This window comes from Lynx canadensis, chromosome D1 (genome assembly GCF_007474595.2).
Source record: "Lynx canadensis isolate LIC74 chromosome D1, mLynCan4.pri.v2, whole genome shotgun sequence".
In the NCBI taxonomy this organism is placed as follows: Eukaryota; Metazoa; Chordata; class Mammalia; order Carnivora; family Felidae; genus Lynx; species Lynx canadensis.
The window spans coordinates 107,507,011-107,525,939 of record NC_044312.2 but is presented as its reverse complement, the minus strand read 5'-3'; the positions used below and the strand labels follow the sequence as shown (position 1 = coordinate 107,525,939).

The 18,929-nt window shown below is 48.7% G+C and overlaps 1 protein-coding gene across 1 annotated transcript in view; it reads right to left on the bottom strand.

Annotated features, from left to right (window-relative positions):
• MARK2 (microtubule affinity regulating kinase 2) overlaps positions 1 to 15,979 on the bottom strand; it is a 57,134-nt gene extending 41,155 nt beyond the window's left edge. The window contains exon 1 of the mRNA XM_030332861.1: positions 15,895 to 15,979. Coding sequence (XP_030188721.1) covers positions 15,895 to 15,948 — 54 coding nt within the window. The 5' untranslated portion in view covers positions 15,949 to 15,979. The remainder of the gene's footprint in view (positions 1 to 15,894) is intronic.
• Between the last annotated feature and the right edge of the window lie 2,950 nt (positions 15,980 to 18,929).

Here is an 18,929-nt window from a genome sequence, read left to right as displayed (position 1 = left end):
GAATGAAAGCCACATGTGAATCTGAAAAGAAATAAGCTTTGTGTAAAAAGCAGAGGATTATGGGACTGCTGAGTGATGGGGAATGGAGCTATAATCCCGCAAGTCTATCTGTAGACTCAAATTGATATAAGTTAAGCACCTGATTAAACAGTGTTTTTTAATGACCCGATGAGAAGTGATTCTGAACAAATGAGATGAATTTAAAAAGATTTGCTTAAAGCTGGTACAAGTAACTATGAGAGGAGGCCCAAAGGTCTACCACTAGCAGTCCCAAGGGAAGCCTTCCAAAGTCAGAGGTTCCATGGACATTGGAGGGTGAGTGCAAGCAAAAGAACAAGGCTGAGAATCGTAAGATACTTTAAAATTTAAAAAAAAAAATTTTTTTTAACGTTTATTTTTGAGAGACCCAATGTGGGGATAGGGGAGGGGGAGGGGTAGAGAGAGAGAGAGGGAGATACAGAATCTGAAGCAGGCTCCAGGCTGAGCTGTCAGCACAGAGCCCGAGGTGGGGCTCGAACCCACGAACTGCAAGATCATGACCTAAGCCAACATCTGACGCTAACCGACTGAGCCACCCAGGCACCCTGCAAAAAATATTTATTTATTTTGAGATAGTGTGTGCACATGTGCCAGTTGGGGGGGGGGGTGCGGAAAGGGCGTGGGGGGGAGGCGCAGAGAGGGAGGGAGAGAGAATCCCAGACTCTGCACTGACAGTGTGGAGCCTGACATGGGACTTGATCCCACAATCCCTGGGCCGAAATCAAGAGGCAGCCCATTAAGCATCTGAGCCATCCAGGCACCCCCATAGGATACCTTAGAAACTATGTATCCACTGCTATTTGACCTGTCCCTTAAAGACTCATCAAGCAAAGTTCACACTGTTACACACCAAATCTGGGGGGGTGGGGGGGTGGAATTAAGCGTATCTCTGTTAAGTGTCAGATTTGGCAGCATGTTTAAGAAACAGGGCCAACAAGGAGTTAAGCACAGAAGAAATAGGAACAAAGTGTGTAGGCTCTGCAGCCACCCAGGGAACAGACTGTTGGGTGTTCTGGCCACAGTGGGTGACTGGAGCCTCCCAGCCTTCAGCTATTCCAGGCACCAAGGTTCTTCAAGGATAGAGGCTAAGCAAGCTTTGCAGTTTTCAAATTTGGAATTGACCAATAGCCAATGCATAAGCTTAAAAAAAAATCCGTCATAATGAAATCCAAGTAAGCCAAATGATCTTTTTAATGGGGAAACAAAGGCCAATGTTCTATATTGGAAGGAGGAAAAAAGCCAACTTTGGTCAAAGTCCCTCGGGTCACTGAGAACCAGCTTCCTCAGCTAGAATGACTGCAAACCAAGGCAGCAAGTACCTTCCTGCAGCCCAGCCAGGACCCTGGGAATTGCAAAACAAAGGCTCAGTATGAGGTCATAGCAAGTAGCCAACCAATCAAGAACACGGATGATCAAGCCCAATGCCGGTCTACAAAAGATATTCTCACACTTCTGTCTGGAAACCCTTTATACTCTGAACTACTAAGGACCTCAAATCGCTTTTCTTTATGTGGGTATACGCACTGTATTCTAACTAAAACTTAGAAAATGCTACGTTGTCTATTAATTCATTTAAAACAATATCACTAAGCCAATTACAACATAATCTTAATAACTATATTTTCTAACATATCAACTCAGTACATACCATCATAGGAAAACCCAAGTGAACTTTTAAAATGGAATTAAAGCTACAACACAGATGAGCCTTGAAAACATTAAGTATAATGAGCCAGACACACAAAAAACAAATACTGTATGATTCAACTTACATGAGGTACCTAGAGCAGTCAAATCCATACAGACAGAAAGTAAAATAAAGGTTACAAGAGACTGGGGGAGCGGGAGATGGAGAGTTACTATTTAATTGATACAGAATTTGTTTGGGATGATGAAAAATTTCTAGAAATAGATGGTTACATGACATTGTGAATGTACTTAATGCCACCCGACTTAGAAGATAAAAATGGGGGGTGGGCGCCTGGGTGGCTCAGTCGGTTAAGCATCTGACTTCGGCTCAGGTCATGTTCCTGCGATTTTTTTTAGTTCAAGCCCCGCACTGGGTTATCTGCTGTCAGCAGAGCCCGCTTCGGATCCTCTGTCCCCCTCTCTCTGTCTCAAAAATAAATATAAACTTGGGGCGCCTGGGTGGCTCAGTCGGTTGAGCGAGGTTGAGTGACCAACTTCGGCTCAGGTCATGATCTCACGGTTTGTGAGTTCGAGCCCCGCGTCAGGCTCTGTGCTGACAGCTCGGAGCCTGGGGCCTGCTTCGGATTCTGTGTCTCCCTCTCTCTCTGCCCCTCCCCCACTCATGCTATGTCTCTGTCTCAGAGATAAACATTAAAAAAAAAAATTAAAAATAAACTTAAATGAAAAATTAAAAAGAAAAGATTACAACGCTAAATCTGATGCGTGTATTTTACCACAATGAAAACATGGGAGTTAGAGCACCAGGCCATGAGAAAATTTTAGGTTACCATAATTAGGGAACATTCTATAAACTAACCAGTACTCTTCAAAACTGTCAACATCATAAAAGACCTGGGAAGATTAAGGAAATGGTCACAGATTAAAAAAAAAAAATTTTTGTTTAATGTTTATTTTGAGAGACAGAGAGAGAGACAGCATGAGCGGGGGAGGGGCAGAGAGAGAGAGGGAGACATAGAACATGAAGCAGGCTCCAGGCTCCTAGCACAGAGCCTGACGTGGGGCTCGAACTCACGAGCCGTGAGATCACGACCTGAGCCAAAGTCGGACGCTTAACCGACTGAGCCACCCAGGTGCCCCGAAATGGTCACAGATTTGAGGAGACTACGGGACATGACAAAGCCCGTACTGGGTCCTGGAAAAGAAAAAGCACATCAGTGGAAAAACTGATGAAATCTGAGCAAGTTCTGTACTGTGGTTGATAGTATTATACCGAGGTTAATTCTTAGTTCTGATACGTGTTCTGTGGTTATAGAAGATGTTAACGCAAGGGGAAGCTGAGTGAAGAACGTCCAAAGCACTCTTTGGGTTAGCTGTGCAACTTTTCATTTAAAATTATCTCAAAATTTAAAAAAGATAACTGTTTAAAAAAACTTACAAGGCCAATGCTCTGTTTTTGAAGAGAAAAGGAGCCAACTTTGGTCACAGTTCCTCAGGTAGCTGAAAATCCCCTTCCTCAGCTAGAACAACAGAAACCCAAGGCAGCAAGTGCCTTTTTGAGGCACAGCCAGGACTAGGCAGGGGCTGGGAACTGCAAAATGGTTTTTTATGAAATTACCAATAAACCGGCCAACCAAAGCCAGGGAGAATTCATCCAAGTTTTGTCTACAACCAGGATTCTTCTGCTTTTTGGTTTCAGAAACTCCCTGCAACTATTAAAAATAATTGAGTCCCCAAAAAGCATTTGTGTATGTAGATTATATCTATTAATATTTGCTGTATTAATAAGAGAAATAGACAAAAGATAATAGGGAAAAGAAAATAAGAGAAAAGATTTAAAGATGTAGCCATTCATTTAAAAGAACATAATAGGGGCACCTGTGTGGCTCCGTGGCTTAAGTGTCTGACTTCAGCTCAGGTCAGAACTCACTGCTTGTGAGTTGGAGTCCCACATTAGGCTCTGTGCTGATAGCTGGGAGCCTGGGGCCTGCTTCAGAATCTGTGTCTCCCTCTCTCTCTCTGACCCTCCCCTGCTCATGCTCTATCTTTCTCTGTCTCCCGAAAATAAACCTTAAAAAAAATTTAAAAATAAAAAATAAAAGAACATAATAAACCCATTACATGTAAACATGAGTTACTTATTTTTAATGAAAAAACTGTATTTGCCAAACCACAATTTCACACATACCAAAGGAAGTCCGCCTCATGAACTGATCTCATAATCCAATCAAAACACAATGCCAGGCAAAACCCCAAAAACCCCCATGCTAAAAAACTAAAGAAAAAAAATGACAAAAAGGGGGGGGGGGGCTTAAAAGAGAGGAATAAAGAGAAAGAAAAATAAGAGAAAGAAAAGAAATTAAGGAAAAAGGCAGAAAGGGAATAAAAGGAACCACTGATAAAACAACAACAAACCCCCATGGGGCCAATGCTATACGCATTAGAAGGAAATAAGGTAGCTTGGGTCAAAGTCTCTGAGGCCCAGACAGGGACGTATGGCAGCCTGAATGGTAAACAAGGATCCCTATGAAGTCACTGCAAGTACCCAACCCAAGACGGACAATCGACTCAAGTTTTGTCTACAAACAAAAATTTTCTCACTTTTTGGTCTCAAGAACTCTTTACGCTCTTAAAAAAATTACTGAGGACTGCACAAATCTTTGGTTTATGTGGGTTACAGTTATCGACAGCTACCTTATTAGAAACTAAAATGGTGATTTAAAAAATATTTTTATTAATTCATTCAAAACAATAAACCCATTACATGTTTATACAAACAACCTATTTTTTTTACAAAAAAAAAACAAAAAAAAAACAAAAAAACAACCCGTACTTTCAAAAACAAAATTAAATTCACGGCAAAAGCTGCACTGCTTTACACTGTTGTACATCTCTTTAATGTCTAGCTTAATGAAAGAGCACCAACTTCTTATACCTGCTGCCGCATCCGATGTGTTTCAATATGCTGCTCCAGTTGTAAGACATGGAGAAAAACCTCACTTCATATAGACCTGTGGCTGGAAAATGGAGTGTAATAGCTTTTCAGAATTTTCTTCTTTGACACCAGACCCAAACTCAAAAGTAGTAGTTTTTAAAAGCTAGTTGCAATCTGCAATTTTATCAATGAATCTTTTCTTTTTAAGTTTACTTATTTATTCTGGGGCCGGGGGGAGGAGCAGAGAGAGAGAGAGAGAGAGAGAGAGAGAGAGAGAGAGAATCCCAAGCAGGCTCCACGCTCTCAGCGCAGAGCCCAACATGGGGCTCAATCTCACGAACCGTGAGATCGTGACCTGAGCCGAAATCAAGAGTCAGACACCCAACCGACTGAGCCCCCTAGGCGCTCCTATCAATGAATCTGCTGTGTACTTTTTATGTTAAAATACACTGGTCATCTTGCACTTTGAATGGCTCTTTTACCTACTGGCAATCTGGGAAATATGCCTTCATTGAATTATACAGAATTTCCAAATATTGACATTTCGTACAATATCAAAAGATCACATTCCACTAATTTTACCACCGATCTCGTCAAAAACGTCTTCGACAAATCCAAGTTTTTGAAAATTCTCATTTTTGCTTGAAAGCTTGACTTTTATCCCTGGCAACGGTGACAGACTCACTTCGCTCACTTTCAAGAAAATGTCCACTAAATACTCAAGTGTGAATAACTGTAGTTGATCTTTCAAGTTAAAATGATGATCCATGCAACCGGTTCAGCTCCAACACACTAGTACGTTTTCTCAAGACCGTCACTGTACGATGGGATACGGCACCAGTGCCCCATAGATACTTGGCGTTTCATCACTCAAAATATTAAAGAGACTTTTATTAGAGGGTTGAGACTTAATAAAAATTAATAATTTTTAGGACACACTCAAGTGAAAATGCCCCTCCCCTCCTTAAACCACAAGTGTCTAGCAGGAGAGAAGTTCACGACTACGATCGCTAGAAGAGTTTGGTGCCACTGCCTTGATTTACGTTACGCCGCCAGCGATTTTCTCTGCCATTACTTCTGTGCAACAGTGCAAACGGAAACGAAGTTCTTCCAGGATGAACCATGAAAGTCAAGAGAGTTATTCAACCCGTTGCATATTTATCGCTACTCGCGTTCACTGCTGAGCGTTCACGTAAAGGAAAATTCTCTGAAGCGTAGTTGGTGCTGACACAAGTTGAGCCACGTCTGTAAATCTCGTTTGTAAGGCAAAAGTACAATTCTGTAAACAAGATGTGAACTCAGTCTTCACATTCGTACCTAAACCTTTGATTCGACGAGTCGTGGTACACACAAAGCGGCACTGCCCTGCATTTCACGGACTCTCCACCCAGCGGGCGTTCAGCAACGTCTGCCGTTCAAGACCTTCTTAGTCTCTCGGCTACCGGGTGGGCTTTTCCAGCCAAAGAACGTCCGAACTTGTCCTGTAAGAGTCAGTGACTTTTTTTTCACTTCTAGGTTGAAAAGCTGGAGCAAATTTTGGCTTTTAAAGAGCTCATGGTGTATACACGAAAATTCTCGATTCCTTTTTCTTTCAACTTTGAATGATCGGTCTTGACATGATGATGCACCTGAACTGGCACTACAGCACTACCTGAACTGTGTTCAGTTGCGTAAGACGTAATAAAGTGCGTTATTAACATCTATAAAGCTGAGGAGAAGATAGCTCTCGTTACAGTGTCATCTCTTCTAATTTCTTATTTACGGTTTTGCCTAGACTCTTCAGACTCCTCCCATTCACTTGTTGATATGTCCATTTCAGTAAACAGAGGTTGCAAGTCTTCTAATCTCCCTTTTTAAAGTCAACAATCCATCCTTGAATATAAGAGAAATATGATAAATTTTCCTCTATGTTAGAATAAAGTGCTAAAGTAAGTTGTAAGTAAAATTTTTAAAATTAGAAGCTTTCCCGAAAGTTTTTATGAGTACGTTTCACAAGCTGCACTTACTTCTTATTGTGTCTCCTCAAAGATGCCAGGAAAATGGTGGGATATCAAACTAATGATTTCCAGGACAATAACGAGGTTTACAGGGCTTAGAGCAGGCACAACTGAAGAAAGACAGTAAGAGTCCCGGAGAAGTACTGAAAACAAACTGAGCGCATCACCGAAAACATCTCTATTTATACCTTAAAGGACTACCTTAAAAATTCTAGAAAACACAAGAATACAAAAGCACACATTTCATTAGCCAAGAGTGATGATGTCAGCACACATCATTCAGCCTCTGGAAAACTCCACTGTATACGGACAGAGCCAGAATGGTAAAAAGCAGATACTGCGTTCATGTTCTGATGAAACTCACTTTGATTTCGTGTACCACTGAATGGACCTCAGGGAGCCCCAGGGTCCTCAAACCACACTTTGGGGACCACATTCAATATCGCATTGCCAAAATTCACGAGTGCCACCTCAGATCCCTCCCAAGACAGGATCCAGCGTTACAGCATTCCAGATAGGCCAGAGGAAACGGCCCAGAACTGGCTCAGACCCTATCACCAGGGAAACTAGGATGCCGACCCTAATAAGCTGTCAGATCGCCAGGCCTGGCTTTACTAAGGAAGGTGGCTCCAGAGACATAAAAAGAAAATGTGTGCTAAAGCTGCAAATCCCTAACTTTACAGAAATCAGAGGAACAGGAGAAAGGACTGGGTGGTACTGGGATTCTATACACGAAGGAGATCTCAGACTCAGAATTCCTCTCCTGAGCCATGCCACAAAAGAGGCATAGAAACAGGTAAGGCAGAGGGGGACAGAGATGAAAACCCGAGATGGACAGCGGTAATGAAGGAACAGAGTTCAAAGAAACCAAACAGAAAAGAAAAAAAAAAAAAAAAAAGGAAGTGAGATAAGTCAGCAGAGAGGTCAAAAGAAAGAGGAAAACACAGTCAAAGAAACATTCCCTGATGAGCTGAGGCGACACTGTTACCTTTCTCCTGGGCTGCAGTTGCAGTGTGAAAAAACTAAGCAAGTTACTTGCTGTTCTGACCAGGCGCTCAGGCTCTAGGAGCCGCAAGAGAGACAAAGATAAACAAGGAACCAACCGAGACCAAAATCTCAGCCCAAGATTCAAAGTCCACAAACTCACAGGGGCGGCCGAGAAATGGCTGTGACCCTTCCAGGCCTCACAAAGGGGAGGCTTTCTTCTCACTGCAGAGAAGCCAACAGAGATAACAAGGGCTCGCCCCTGAAGGCCTCTTTGCTAGTGAAAAAGGAACCTAAAATCATTAGCTGCTAAGTTCCCATGTGGTCTTTAAGAGAAACAGGGAGCTTTCTTTCTCCTGTTGCCAAAGGGGAAATACTGCACCTGAAGAAAGGAACATGGAAAAAAATCCCATGCGATCGGCTGGATCCCAGCACTCAGAAAAAAACCCATGGTCTGCTGACTTTGGATCTGGATCATCCCTTGATGAGGCCGCACACACACCACCACCACCACCACCACCACCACCACCATTACCATTCACGACACAGAAGTATGGGCAGGTAGAAGGTAGTGTTTTGGGTTGTTTCGTTTTGTTAATCAATAAAATCACCTGATATTGATATCTTGTAAATAAACGCACCCCCATTTTTTAAAATGATCTCAATAGCACATAAACCTTTCCAAAAGCATTCTATTCAGATAGCTGGCTAGCTTCAACAAATAAAGTAAAATAAACAACCGCAAATTTTTTTTTAATGCTGGAAAAAGCATCTGAGGGACCCTAACGACTAAAAGAAACCAAGATTCTTTCAATCAATTACAGAGAATTTCCAACGCATACTGACCTGGAGTTGTATGGTGTTCAGAGAAAACCCACCAAGTCGCTCAACTAAGAACGGTGATCATGAGGATTGTTACGTCCTGCCAGGTGTTGTTTTAATAAAGTGTCTTATAATCGTTAACTTCTCTGATGCTCACAACAACTATACCTACAAGACAGGGACTATCATTGCTCCTTTTTTTACAGGTGAGCTAACAGGCCTGGAACAATTAGGTGAGCCCAGGGTCACAGTAGAGGCTGACCAAGATTCCAGCACAGGGGAATCAAGCTGCAGAGCCTGCTCTAACCAGAACATACCACTTATTAGAAGTCCCCAAGTGCTGGGATCTCCTTTCCACTCCGCCATAAGCTCAACTCAATTAGAATGCTATTGCTAGACCAAGCAGGCCTATGGGGCCCCACTTCCTGTGACTACAGAACCAGTCATTCAAACACTTGTGGGCCCAAACGAAGCAACAAGTCACAAGCACATCCAACACCACATGCAAAGACACTCGGATGATGGCCATCTGGCGGGGGTGGGGGGGAGTGATAGGGGGTAAGGGAGGGCCAGCAGATCCTTGGGTCTAAAGAAGGTGCAGGAAAAGGAGCCCCCCTTTACACAGAGTATCAGTAACCGAAACCCTCAGTGAAATGGTGCTCAAGAGAAGCAATGAGTAGATCATTGTAGCAGTGACAGAAGCAACCTGCCCCCCAAGGGCAAGGGCAAGGACAAGGGCTGGAACTATGTTTGCAGGTGGTTTCACTCATTAATCACCAAACTCTCGGACATGGGAGTTTTCCGTTTACTGGGGGACTGGGAAAACAATCCTGCTGTATTAGTAGCTCTGATGGTCAGAGGAGCGTCAGAATCCTATGTCTTTCCCCTGAGAAAGGCTTCCTGCTGCTGTTCAGGAAGTGCCAGCACGTGGTGACTGATGACTCCCACCTTTCCTACGGGTACCTGATCGGGAACACACTTAAACTGTTAACCTCCTGAGCTGCCAAAGACCAAAAACTATTCTCTCTCCTTTTTTCTTCCCCAGCAGGCCTGGACAGACAGTCCCACTGCATCAAGCCAAAAGGACTGGGGCCTCAGTGGATTTAGCAGCCAGATCGCAAGAGCCAGCAGTCAGTTCCCGATCCATAAACCACAAACCCAATCGCTTTTCCCTGGCCAGGCTGGAGGGCCTTTGGCCAAGCTGTGACTTGCAAAGGGGGTCCAAGGAAAGGAGTTGTATCTTAGAGTTTCCAGTGACAGGTGCGTTGGACAAAGTTGCCTTGAACAGCACTGGGTGTAAAGAAAGCCCACTCGTGCTCAGAGGCCCGTTCAGTAATGAGGGAGAATGGGGGTGTTTACAGACCTCATCCAGACTCACACCTCAATGAGCAGAGCCCCAGAGGAGGCAGACCTTTGTATGGCCAACTTCCCAAAGAACACAGGGGAAAATAGGCCGAGGCTGCTCAAAACCAGCTTGACTGGTTCTACAGAGAAGCCTCTGGTCTGCCCCGCCTTCCTCATGTTAAAAAGAAAAAGGTGGCTGGGAGCCAGTCACTGAACACACCCCTCCCTTTCTCCTCTCTCCCCGCCCCCCTTCTTCCACCCTCCTATCTGTTGTCCCTCAGGATTCACCTAGCCATCAATATCAGTGTCCGGCTCGCCCTCGCCTACCAAACCTGAGGTTACATGGCTTTAGAAGTGGAAGGTTCACTACGTGATGAGGAAAAGGACACACATTTGTTTTTGCCCTTTTTGCCATTTTCTAATGAAAAACGTAGGGATAAATGCAAGTAGGGAGAGGGCACAGGGACTGAGAAACTTCAAACCCTCTAGCAAAGGGCAGACATACAGATGAAGGGATCTATTTCTACACCCTCAAGGAGGAGCAGGTCAAGGGGGCAAGAGAAGGAACTGGATTGCCTCCTTCTCTGAAAGACGAATGGACACCAAGAGACCAGATCCTCTCGTGGTGTTTCAGAATCAGGCCATCACAGCCTAAAAGACAGCAATGACATTCAATGCCTACACCAAGAGGGCTGTAGCGGGGTGGTGGCATTCCGCTCCGAGCGTGAGAGATTTCAGAGTTAACGTCGGGATAGATGGCCTCTTCCCATGCCAGAAGTGGGAAACGGGTGTTTTCCTCCCCCACAAAGTTTGTAAAGGCTCCCTCTTCCCTTTGCTGAGACAGAAGGGGAAAAGGCAGAGATAACACTGCAGTGACTCACTCTCGTTTGATGAAGGCTGCGAGGAAGCCTGGAGAATCCAAGCTGTAAGTGCAAAAAGGTACGAATGCTGGAGTCTCCCATCAACAGGAGGAAACTCAGCCACCTATGTGGTTTGTCACCGCTGAACTTCCGCTGAAGGAGGAAGGCCTAGGTTAAACTCCACCCACCCTTTCCACATCCTTCTCGGTTTCTGCTTTGATAGGAAAGTGCAAACCCGGCAGCACCGGAGGCTACAAGAGAATCAAGCCCTTTCTCTACCTCCTCTCATAGCAAAAGCCTAGCAGCCACAGTCCACAGCTTAACTAAGCAGACGGAGCTGGGGCTGGCCCCGGTGACTGCAGGAAAGCCTCACCAGGCAGTCTTGGGGAAGGAAGGACAACCACCCTCCTCGTCCTTCCCATCTGCGGAGGTTACTTCATCCCAATCCATTAATGGGCTTCAAAGTGCTGCTGTGGTGGGGGGGAGCCCATTTAGCAGAGCTATCATGGGGCCAAAGGTGGCGCCCAGCCCCCACCCCACTCGTCGATAATGGGCCACAGAGTCTGAGGCTTGGCTGCACTCTAGGCATAAAATATTCATTCCCGTCGACATAATACATATGTAGGAAAGTCATGGAAGCTCCTGGGAGGAGAGAAGTGCCAGCCAGGTGGCTAAGTGCGCAATGGGAAAGAGTTCATGAAGGCACGGGTTAGTCCTGGTCAAATGCCCACCGAGAGCTGGGCTGCTCTGTCCAAAGGGGAGACGGTCTGGTCTGAGAAGTTTTTGACTCCCATGAGACCTAACGATGCAAACCTCTCAGGCAAACAAATTCTCCATTTTTTCCTACCTCACACGCATCAGTTAAGACACTGACCATGAAAAGAAACCTCAGGCCCAGTCTTTGGTCACCATCTGAAAGATGCAGTCATCCCTGTGTGAACTTGATTTTAATCTAAAGCAGACCAAGTTTCAACGACTGTCTTGAATCCATCTGTTTAGCTACTTCCCAAAGCCCACACATTAGAGAGAAATTATCACAATTTACTAAGTGGTTACCTTCACTGGGTTCAAAGATCACGGTATGGCGAGTGACTCTGTGATCTCTAGACTCCCAGAGCCCTCGCTCTAACGAGGCCTCACTCTTAGTTTCTAGGGCCACGCAGGAAGCGAGAATGTATGCTCTGACGTCCACCCACATCCCTGACCAGAAGGCAGCACCACTAAGGAGGCCTTGGCCAGAGTCAAAGGGCAGAAGTCAGAGTCCGTACCCAGAGCACAGCACCGCCCGGCTCACAGGCATGGAGTGAAATGAGAGCCACCCGAGCTCTCTACCAGAGGAGACACTAAAACCAAATTATTCAGCGTTGGCAACGTTCAGCCAGAATCAACCCTGGCATCCAAGGGAGATGTGTCTGGAGCGGCTCGGTTGTTCTTTACAGGATTCCGTAAGTCAGCTTTGCTCACTTCATCCAGACTTCCACACTCCTCTTCCCAGAACCACCCAAGAGAATAAACAATGCTACTCGCACCCGAGAAGAACGAGAGCAACCCCCCTCCCTTGCGCACTGCAGCAGAAGCGAGGCCGGTAGTGAAAGCCTCCGAAAGCCTCCTCTTTCCCCTCGGAAGCCCCGGAAGCCCTCTCGCTCGTGGTTCCTGAGGCCCAGAGGTGGGGTGGCTCTGAAGTCACGCAGCCCCCCTCCCAGGTGTTCCACGTAGTAGCAGCAGGTGAACTCTGGGAAGTTGGACCCCTCTCCGCACCTGCCTAGCCTATTGTTGCCGCCGCCGCTGGCTGGAGGACAGGCATCCTACATGCTGATTGCTGTCACCACAGCCAAGCCTCCAGGCCAGCAGAGCCATTCGGAGGACTGGACAGAAAGCTCAGCTCACAGACTGAGAATCCCCAAAACTACCAGCCCCAGGTCACAACCCTCCTGCAAAAGAAAGAAGAGTCTAGAGCTGGGAAAAAAGCACATTCGAAACCAGGTGTCACAAAAATCATCTTAAAGAGGGGGGCCTGACTTTCTTTTAGCTCCCACTTCCAGTGCTAGGAGCAGAATCGACAGCAAACAGGCAATCTTCCTGCAGTACAAGGTTTATTTTTATGCTTCAACATTTTCTGTGTGTGTGTGTGTGTGTGTGTGTGTGTGTGTGTGTGTTATGCGTGTTTAATTCAGATGTGATCAAAGAGCTCCTGGAAACAGCTTCTCATCAGCCACATGTTTTAAAGAAAGGGGGAGAGGAAGAGCTAAAAAAGAGATTGGAGCTTGAAGACAACCAGTAGAGTTTACCCATTTCCTGGGGAAACCAGCTTAAATAATTTAAACCTAAATACAGTGATAGAGAATCTTTGCGGGAAGGGGATCAGCCCAACCAAACCCCTTGCTTTTTATTTCATAACGTTAGGATTTACCGCAACGACTGAACTTCTGTGACTACTTCAACTAGAACAGCGACAGGACTGAGAGCGTCCTTGCTCTTACCTGGTGGCACCGAGCTATTCTAAAGGAGGCCAATGCTTCTGGCATCCCTGGCCTCGTGACGCGAGGGGCTGCTACGTGTCTTTTCTCTTGGTTTGAAAAATACGGGCATCTGCCGGTAGCTGGTATATCCAAGCTTTTTCAAAGGCTGCGCTGTCACCGGGACGAGACTTAATATCGAGCAAATAGTATGACTGGCTACCTTGAGGACGGGCAGCAGAAGCGATGAAGTGGCTCAGGGGAGCCTAAGTCCACAAAGAGTGCAAACAGGATAAGTAATTCATAATTTGGAACAGGACGACAAAGTATGCAGCCGTGGCTCTAGACGAAGTTAGCGAAGGGGCAGCTTCCGTTCCCGACCGGCTCACCCGATCAGCTCTCACCGAATCAGCGGGTGTGCACCGACTTCCTACTATGCGCTCAGCAGTATTCGAGGCATGTAGGGAAGAGAGGAAATCAATGCACACATCACAAGAAAAAAAAAGACCACGGCGGGAATACATTTACATTTGGTAAACAGCACAAAGAAACCACATTGAGGCAGTCTGTTACTCTACTTTGCTGAACACAATGCCCCCCACAGCCTCGCGGAGAGAGTAGGCACTCCACAACCACTCCCCACATGCCTGAGGGTGCCAGTCAGTCACTTGGCCTCCTCCTACCAGCTCATAATCAACAGTCTGGGAAAGTTCTCTGGTGAGCAGGGTTTACCTGCTAACACAGAGGGTGCGACAGGAAAAGGAATGGAATGGGGAACCTCAAGAGAGCTTAGAAAAAGAGGTTCCCGGCAAGGAGAGAAAACAGCCGGCAAGTGAGGGCAAGACCCTGAGATACAGACCATGCTCTGGTTTCCAAAGACCTCAGTCCCATGCAGAGCCAGTTGCAAAACCCAGTGATGAAACAGAAATTCACCATCCCTCCCCCTCAACTCATTTCACCCCCAGAAGCAATCAATCCGTCAGTAACGAAAGGGTCAACCAGCACAGAGAAAAACTCGGGGCCACAGTTGCTCGTGGAGCTCCTGACTGCCCAGGTGACAGAGAGCAAGGTGGGGGGTGGGGGGAGGTGACACAAGAGAAAAACGTAGGACAATGAAACGAGGGAAGATTTTTCAGGGAAGGATGTGAACACGCGAGAGAACATAACGACAGTTCTATCGGGCTGCGGAGAAAGAAGGGCGCGACAGGAAAACATAAAGGGTGTAATAAGGGGAAAGGATGCAAAAAAAAAAAAAAAAGTGCTGCAGCCCCAGGGGAGAAGAGCTCCTTTTTCAACTCGAGTTTTTCTGGCCTAGTAAACTTCTCCGCCAACGAGGGTGTGCCAGGCAGGGGACTCTCCACACAGCAGCCAGCAGTCAGCAAGGGACGCCGGACATGGTGACAGAAAGGGGAGGGGTGGAAAGCGGACGCCTCTCAGCTCACAGGTAGGGTGACACAGAAAACGCTAAAGCTTGGGTGACAGATGATAGCAGTGATTGCCAGGACGAGGAGAGGGGAGGAGGTGGCGTATAGCTCAAGAAACTAGCATGCTGAATGCCCGGACGGCGAGTTACAAAGACTAGCCCATCGGGAGGGAAAGGACAGGGGCCTCGGTGGGGCAAACAGATACGATGTGAAGAAGGCAAGAGACTAATGCGGAGATGAAGGCAAGCCTCACGGAGGCAGGTAGAGTGAGGAAGACCGGGTGAGGGCAGAGAAACCGGAAGGTACCAAACAAGGAGGAAGAAACTATGAAAAGTGACAGCCAGGAGTGAAGACACAGGAAGGCATCATGGCTCGTGCTGCGGTGTGAAAAGACAGAAGGGCAAGGATGGTAATGCAGCGTGGCCGGGGAGAGGACTCAGCAACAGGTTGTCCCCATACAGTGGGGCTGGAGGAATGTTCTCCCTCCAAAGGACAAGTCCAGGGAGCAGGCTGGTAAAGCACTCAGGGAGAAACAGGAGGCGGAGAGACTTCAGCCAAACCCCTGGGGGGTGGGAGGGGGGTGGGGGTGGGCAGAACGCGAGGGATCCAGACTCTGAAGGGAACCCTTCAGACTGGAACCCCAAAGACAACCTGTGGGAAAACTATGCGCATGACAGCAGTCTGGGAAACACGGAAGCAACAAATGCCAGCGCGAGGCACCAGGGAGCTCCTGGAGAAAAGAAGGGAAAGTGATGAGCAAAGAGTAGGCGAACCATTTGGAAAGGTGATGAGGGTGGAGCTGGTGGGTTGCAAGCATGAGGGAGAGCACAATTTGGAGAAGGAAGAGGGGGGAAAAAAAAGCAAGGGGGGGGGGGGAAGCGGGGGAACTGGAAGAGGAGAGGGATCGAGAACACACTCCGGGGCAAGGACCCTGAGGGTGATAACCAGGGACTGGGAGAACCGGTGCGGGAGGAGCAGAAGCGAGGCTGGAGAGATGGGAGGAAGAGGGGGACAACGATCTGGGGCAAATCGCGGGGTGCTGTTCGAGGAGCAGGAGGGTGGCGGCTTTAAGCGTGGGTGGAGGAAGACCAGAAAAGGCCCCTGAGAGAAAAAGGGAAGAGGAGGGGAAGCTAGGGAGATAATACGGAAGAGCGCAGGAGGGCGGTGAGGGGAGACGGGGGTCAGCAAGTGTGCAGCTTGGAGTCGGGACGAGGTGGGTCCCAGGACGGGACTGAGAGGGGGATGTGCGAGGCCGAGAGCCAGATGACAGGGCAGCCGAGGCTTGCAGGGTGGCAGCAGGGGCACGAGGAGAGCAGAGGAGGGAGGAGGCTCTGCAAGGTGCAGGGGCCCAGCCAGAGAATTCGGGGAGCCCTCGGGGCTCCTTACCTGCTCCGTGTCCCTCTCGTTCAGCGTGGGTAGGGGGGTCCGGGCGCTGGACATGGCGCCGGTATCTCAGGGGAGGGAACCGAGAAGCTTGGAGGAAGGGAGGGAAGGGAAGGCGCGGAGCCCGGCCGGGCGGGGCTTCTCACAGCAGGGGCACCCGCCGCATGGGCCCCGGCCGGGGGTGCGGGGAGGCCGGGCAGCCGCTCACGCCAGCCCGGGGATGCGCCGCTCGGGCTAGGCCGCGCCGGCTCCGAGCGGCTCCGGACCGCACCCCCCCGACCCCCGGCTGGGCTGTGCCGCCTTTCGGCCGGGCCGCGCCGCTCCGCCTACTCTCTGCCGCCGCAGCCGGCCGCCTGCCTCGCTCCTCCCCTGCCCTCAGCGGCACTGCTCCGCGCCCGGCACACAGGCAGCCGCCGCCGGACCTGCTGCTCCCAACATGGCCGCCACCACCGCCGGCCCTCGGCTCTTTCCGCCGGCAGCAGCCGGAAACATCCGAAGCGGCGAGGTACGGGCGGGGGGCGCGCCTCCTCCTCCTGGCCTCGGACTACGGGTGAATTCCGGAAACACCCGAAGAAGATTACTCCTGGGGACGCGCGCGCCGCCTCGATTCCGAAGACGAAGCTTCGGCTCTGTTTACGGAAATCTACGAAGCCACTCGGGGAACTCCAGCCACGCCCATAGGTCTTTCCCCGCCCACTTCAAGCAGGCTCGCTGCGGTTTCCGGAAACACCCGAAGCCGCTCCGCGTGCGGTGAACCGGCCACGCCCCCGTCCCGCCCCGCAGCCGACCGCGGTCGTCGGCCATTTCCGGCAACACCCGAGACCCGGCGAGCCCCGAGTCGTTCCTGGGGTGGTACCCGGTCGGACTGTTCGTTTCTTTCCGTCAGTTTCCGGGTATTTTCAAACCTGAACGGGGAGCGTGGATCACCTGTGCATGTTTATTGTTTGACCAAATAGAAAATAAGGCTGTTAGCCGTCCCAACGATTGGCATCCTTTGGTTCTAAAACAACTTCCCCGTTTGCGTGTCCGTTCATCAGTCCGCTCATAAAATCCATCTCGTTTTTATCATCCAACCTATCAACATGTGTGTCACCTGTCAAAGGCAGCGTCTTTTACCTGTCTACTTAACATTCTTCACCTGCCATCGTCTGTCTTGGATTCTGTTTATCCATACACCCCCACATCTAATCCGCACTGTTTCTTAAGGTCCGGGGCAGGCACCCGGTCGGCCTCCTTGTCTCCTAGCTGTGGGAGGCTACAGGGGTTCCCCCTCCAGCCCTGTGTTCCAGCCGCAGCTCTGTGGAATGAAAATGCTATGTGATCTTGGAAAGATTACATAACATCTCTGAGTTTGGGCTCCTCGACGTCCTTATATTAAGAGAATTTATGCCTTTGTTTCAGTGATGACATTCTAAATAACATCTTTGAATTCCACTTACCTTTTTTTTTAATTGTTCAAAATAGCACAAAATGACATTGCACTATGGTGATACTGAGTCACGCCAGTTACCTTTTAAAATACCCCTGTAAAGCAAGGCAGGAGAAGCATTCTCCCTCTTTTTTTTTTTTTAATTTTTTAATGTTTATTTATGTTTGAGAGAGAGAGAGCGCGTGAGCAGGGGAGGGGCAGAGAGAGAGGGAGACACAGAATCGGAAGCAGGCTCCAGGCTCTGAGCTGTCAGCACAGAGCCAGACTCGGGGCTCCAACTCACGGACCGCGAGACCATGACCTGAGCTGAAGTCGGATGCTTAACTGACTGAGCCGCCCAGCAGCCCCAAGAGACATTTTCATCTTAATTCATTTTTCATTTATCCCTTCAAAGACAATAAAACTCACAGAAAAGAGAAATCCTGACAACGAGGATTCGTCAGGATGGCACAAAGAATGGGCACCTGGAGAAGGTCCCTTCTTTCCTGGACTTGAGTTTCATCAATAAAGTGAGGTCTCTCTCATCCTTTAAGAGCCTTCAACTCCAACAGGAAGCCCGCTTGGCAAACTGAGTCCACTCTTCACTTCCTCCTAGACTGTCTCACCAGGTAGAGGCTGTAGGCTAGTTTGATTTCTCTGGCTCCAAGCTGTCCCCCGCAGCTCCAAGCTGTCCCCTGGACGTGTTGGAACTTGCCCCACCTCCATCCCAGGGCTCAACAGCCCCTTAAGGTGGGCAGAAGCCAGAATCTCCTCCGGAGCCAGAGACCAGGCTCAAGCAGCAAGTCCCCAAAGGTACAGGAGCAGAGAGGTCCCAGGAATTGTGGGAAAAAGTGCTGGATGGACCTCTGACACTTGATGACTCCCACTTCCCATCTACCCCATCTTGAGCGGAGCCCATGGCCAGGTCACCCAGAGAAATAGACAGCTGGACAGACGCAATGGGAGGATGGGACAGACGTACTTCTTAAATGGCAACAGGTGCCACCTACAGTACTCCAGGACACCTCCCCGTGGCCCGCTCCAGCTCCAGTCAGGCACCCAGCCATCGAGGAAGAAGTTGATGAAGGAACACAGAAGGAGATGAGGGGGAAAGGTGAGGACAGAGGACAGTCCACTCCCCCCACCCCAAATTCATCCCGAAAATCCGTGAGAATGGTCTGCCCTCTGGTGGCCAAAGGGAGACACAAGGCTGATTTCTGTGCCCCGGAGCGTTCGGAGGCTGGGGGTGGGGGGAAGGAAGGAAGGAGTTGGAGGAGCAAAGGAAGGTGAGCTCGCAGGGGGTCTTTCCTGTCATGCTCTTGTCTAAGCAAACTCTACCTCCTCCCTGCTTCTCACTCTGGCTCTCACCCCCTGCCTTCCGCCCCTTAGCCCCCTACCTCCACCCCACCTGTCCCCTCCTCTTCCTCACAAGGCTGCCTAACTGGTCTCCCTGCCTAGACTCCCTCCAACCTATCCCACCAGATGTGCCAGAATAATCTGCCTACAGCCCAGCTCCAAATACACTTCTGCCCTGGTTGAGGGCTCTCGCCAGCTCCCTTGCGTGATAGGCAGAGCTGGCTTCCTGGGCCTGTGACCTGGGCAGTCACAAAAGGCCCTACTCTTAGAATGG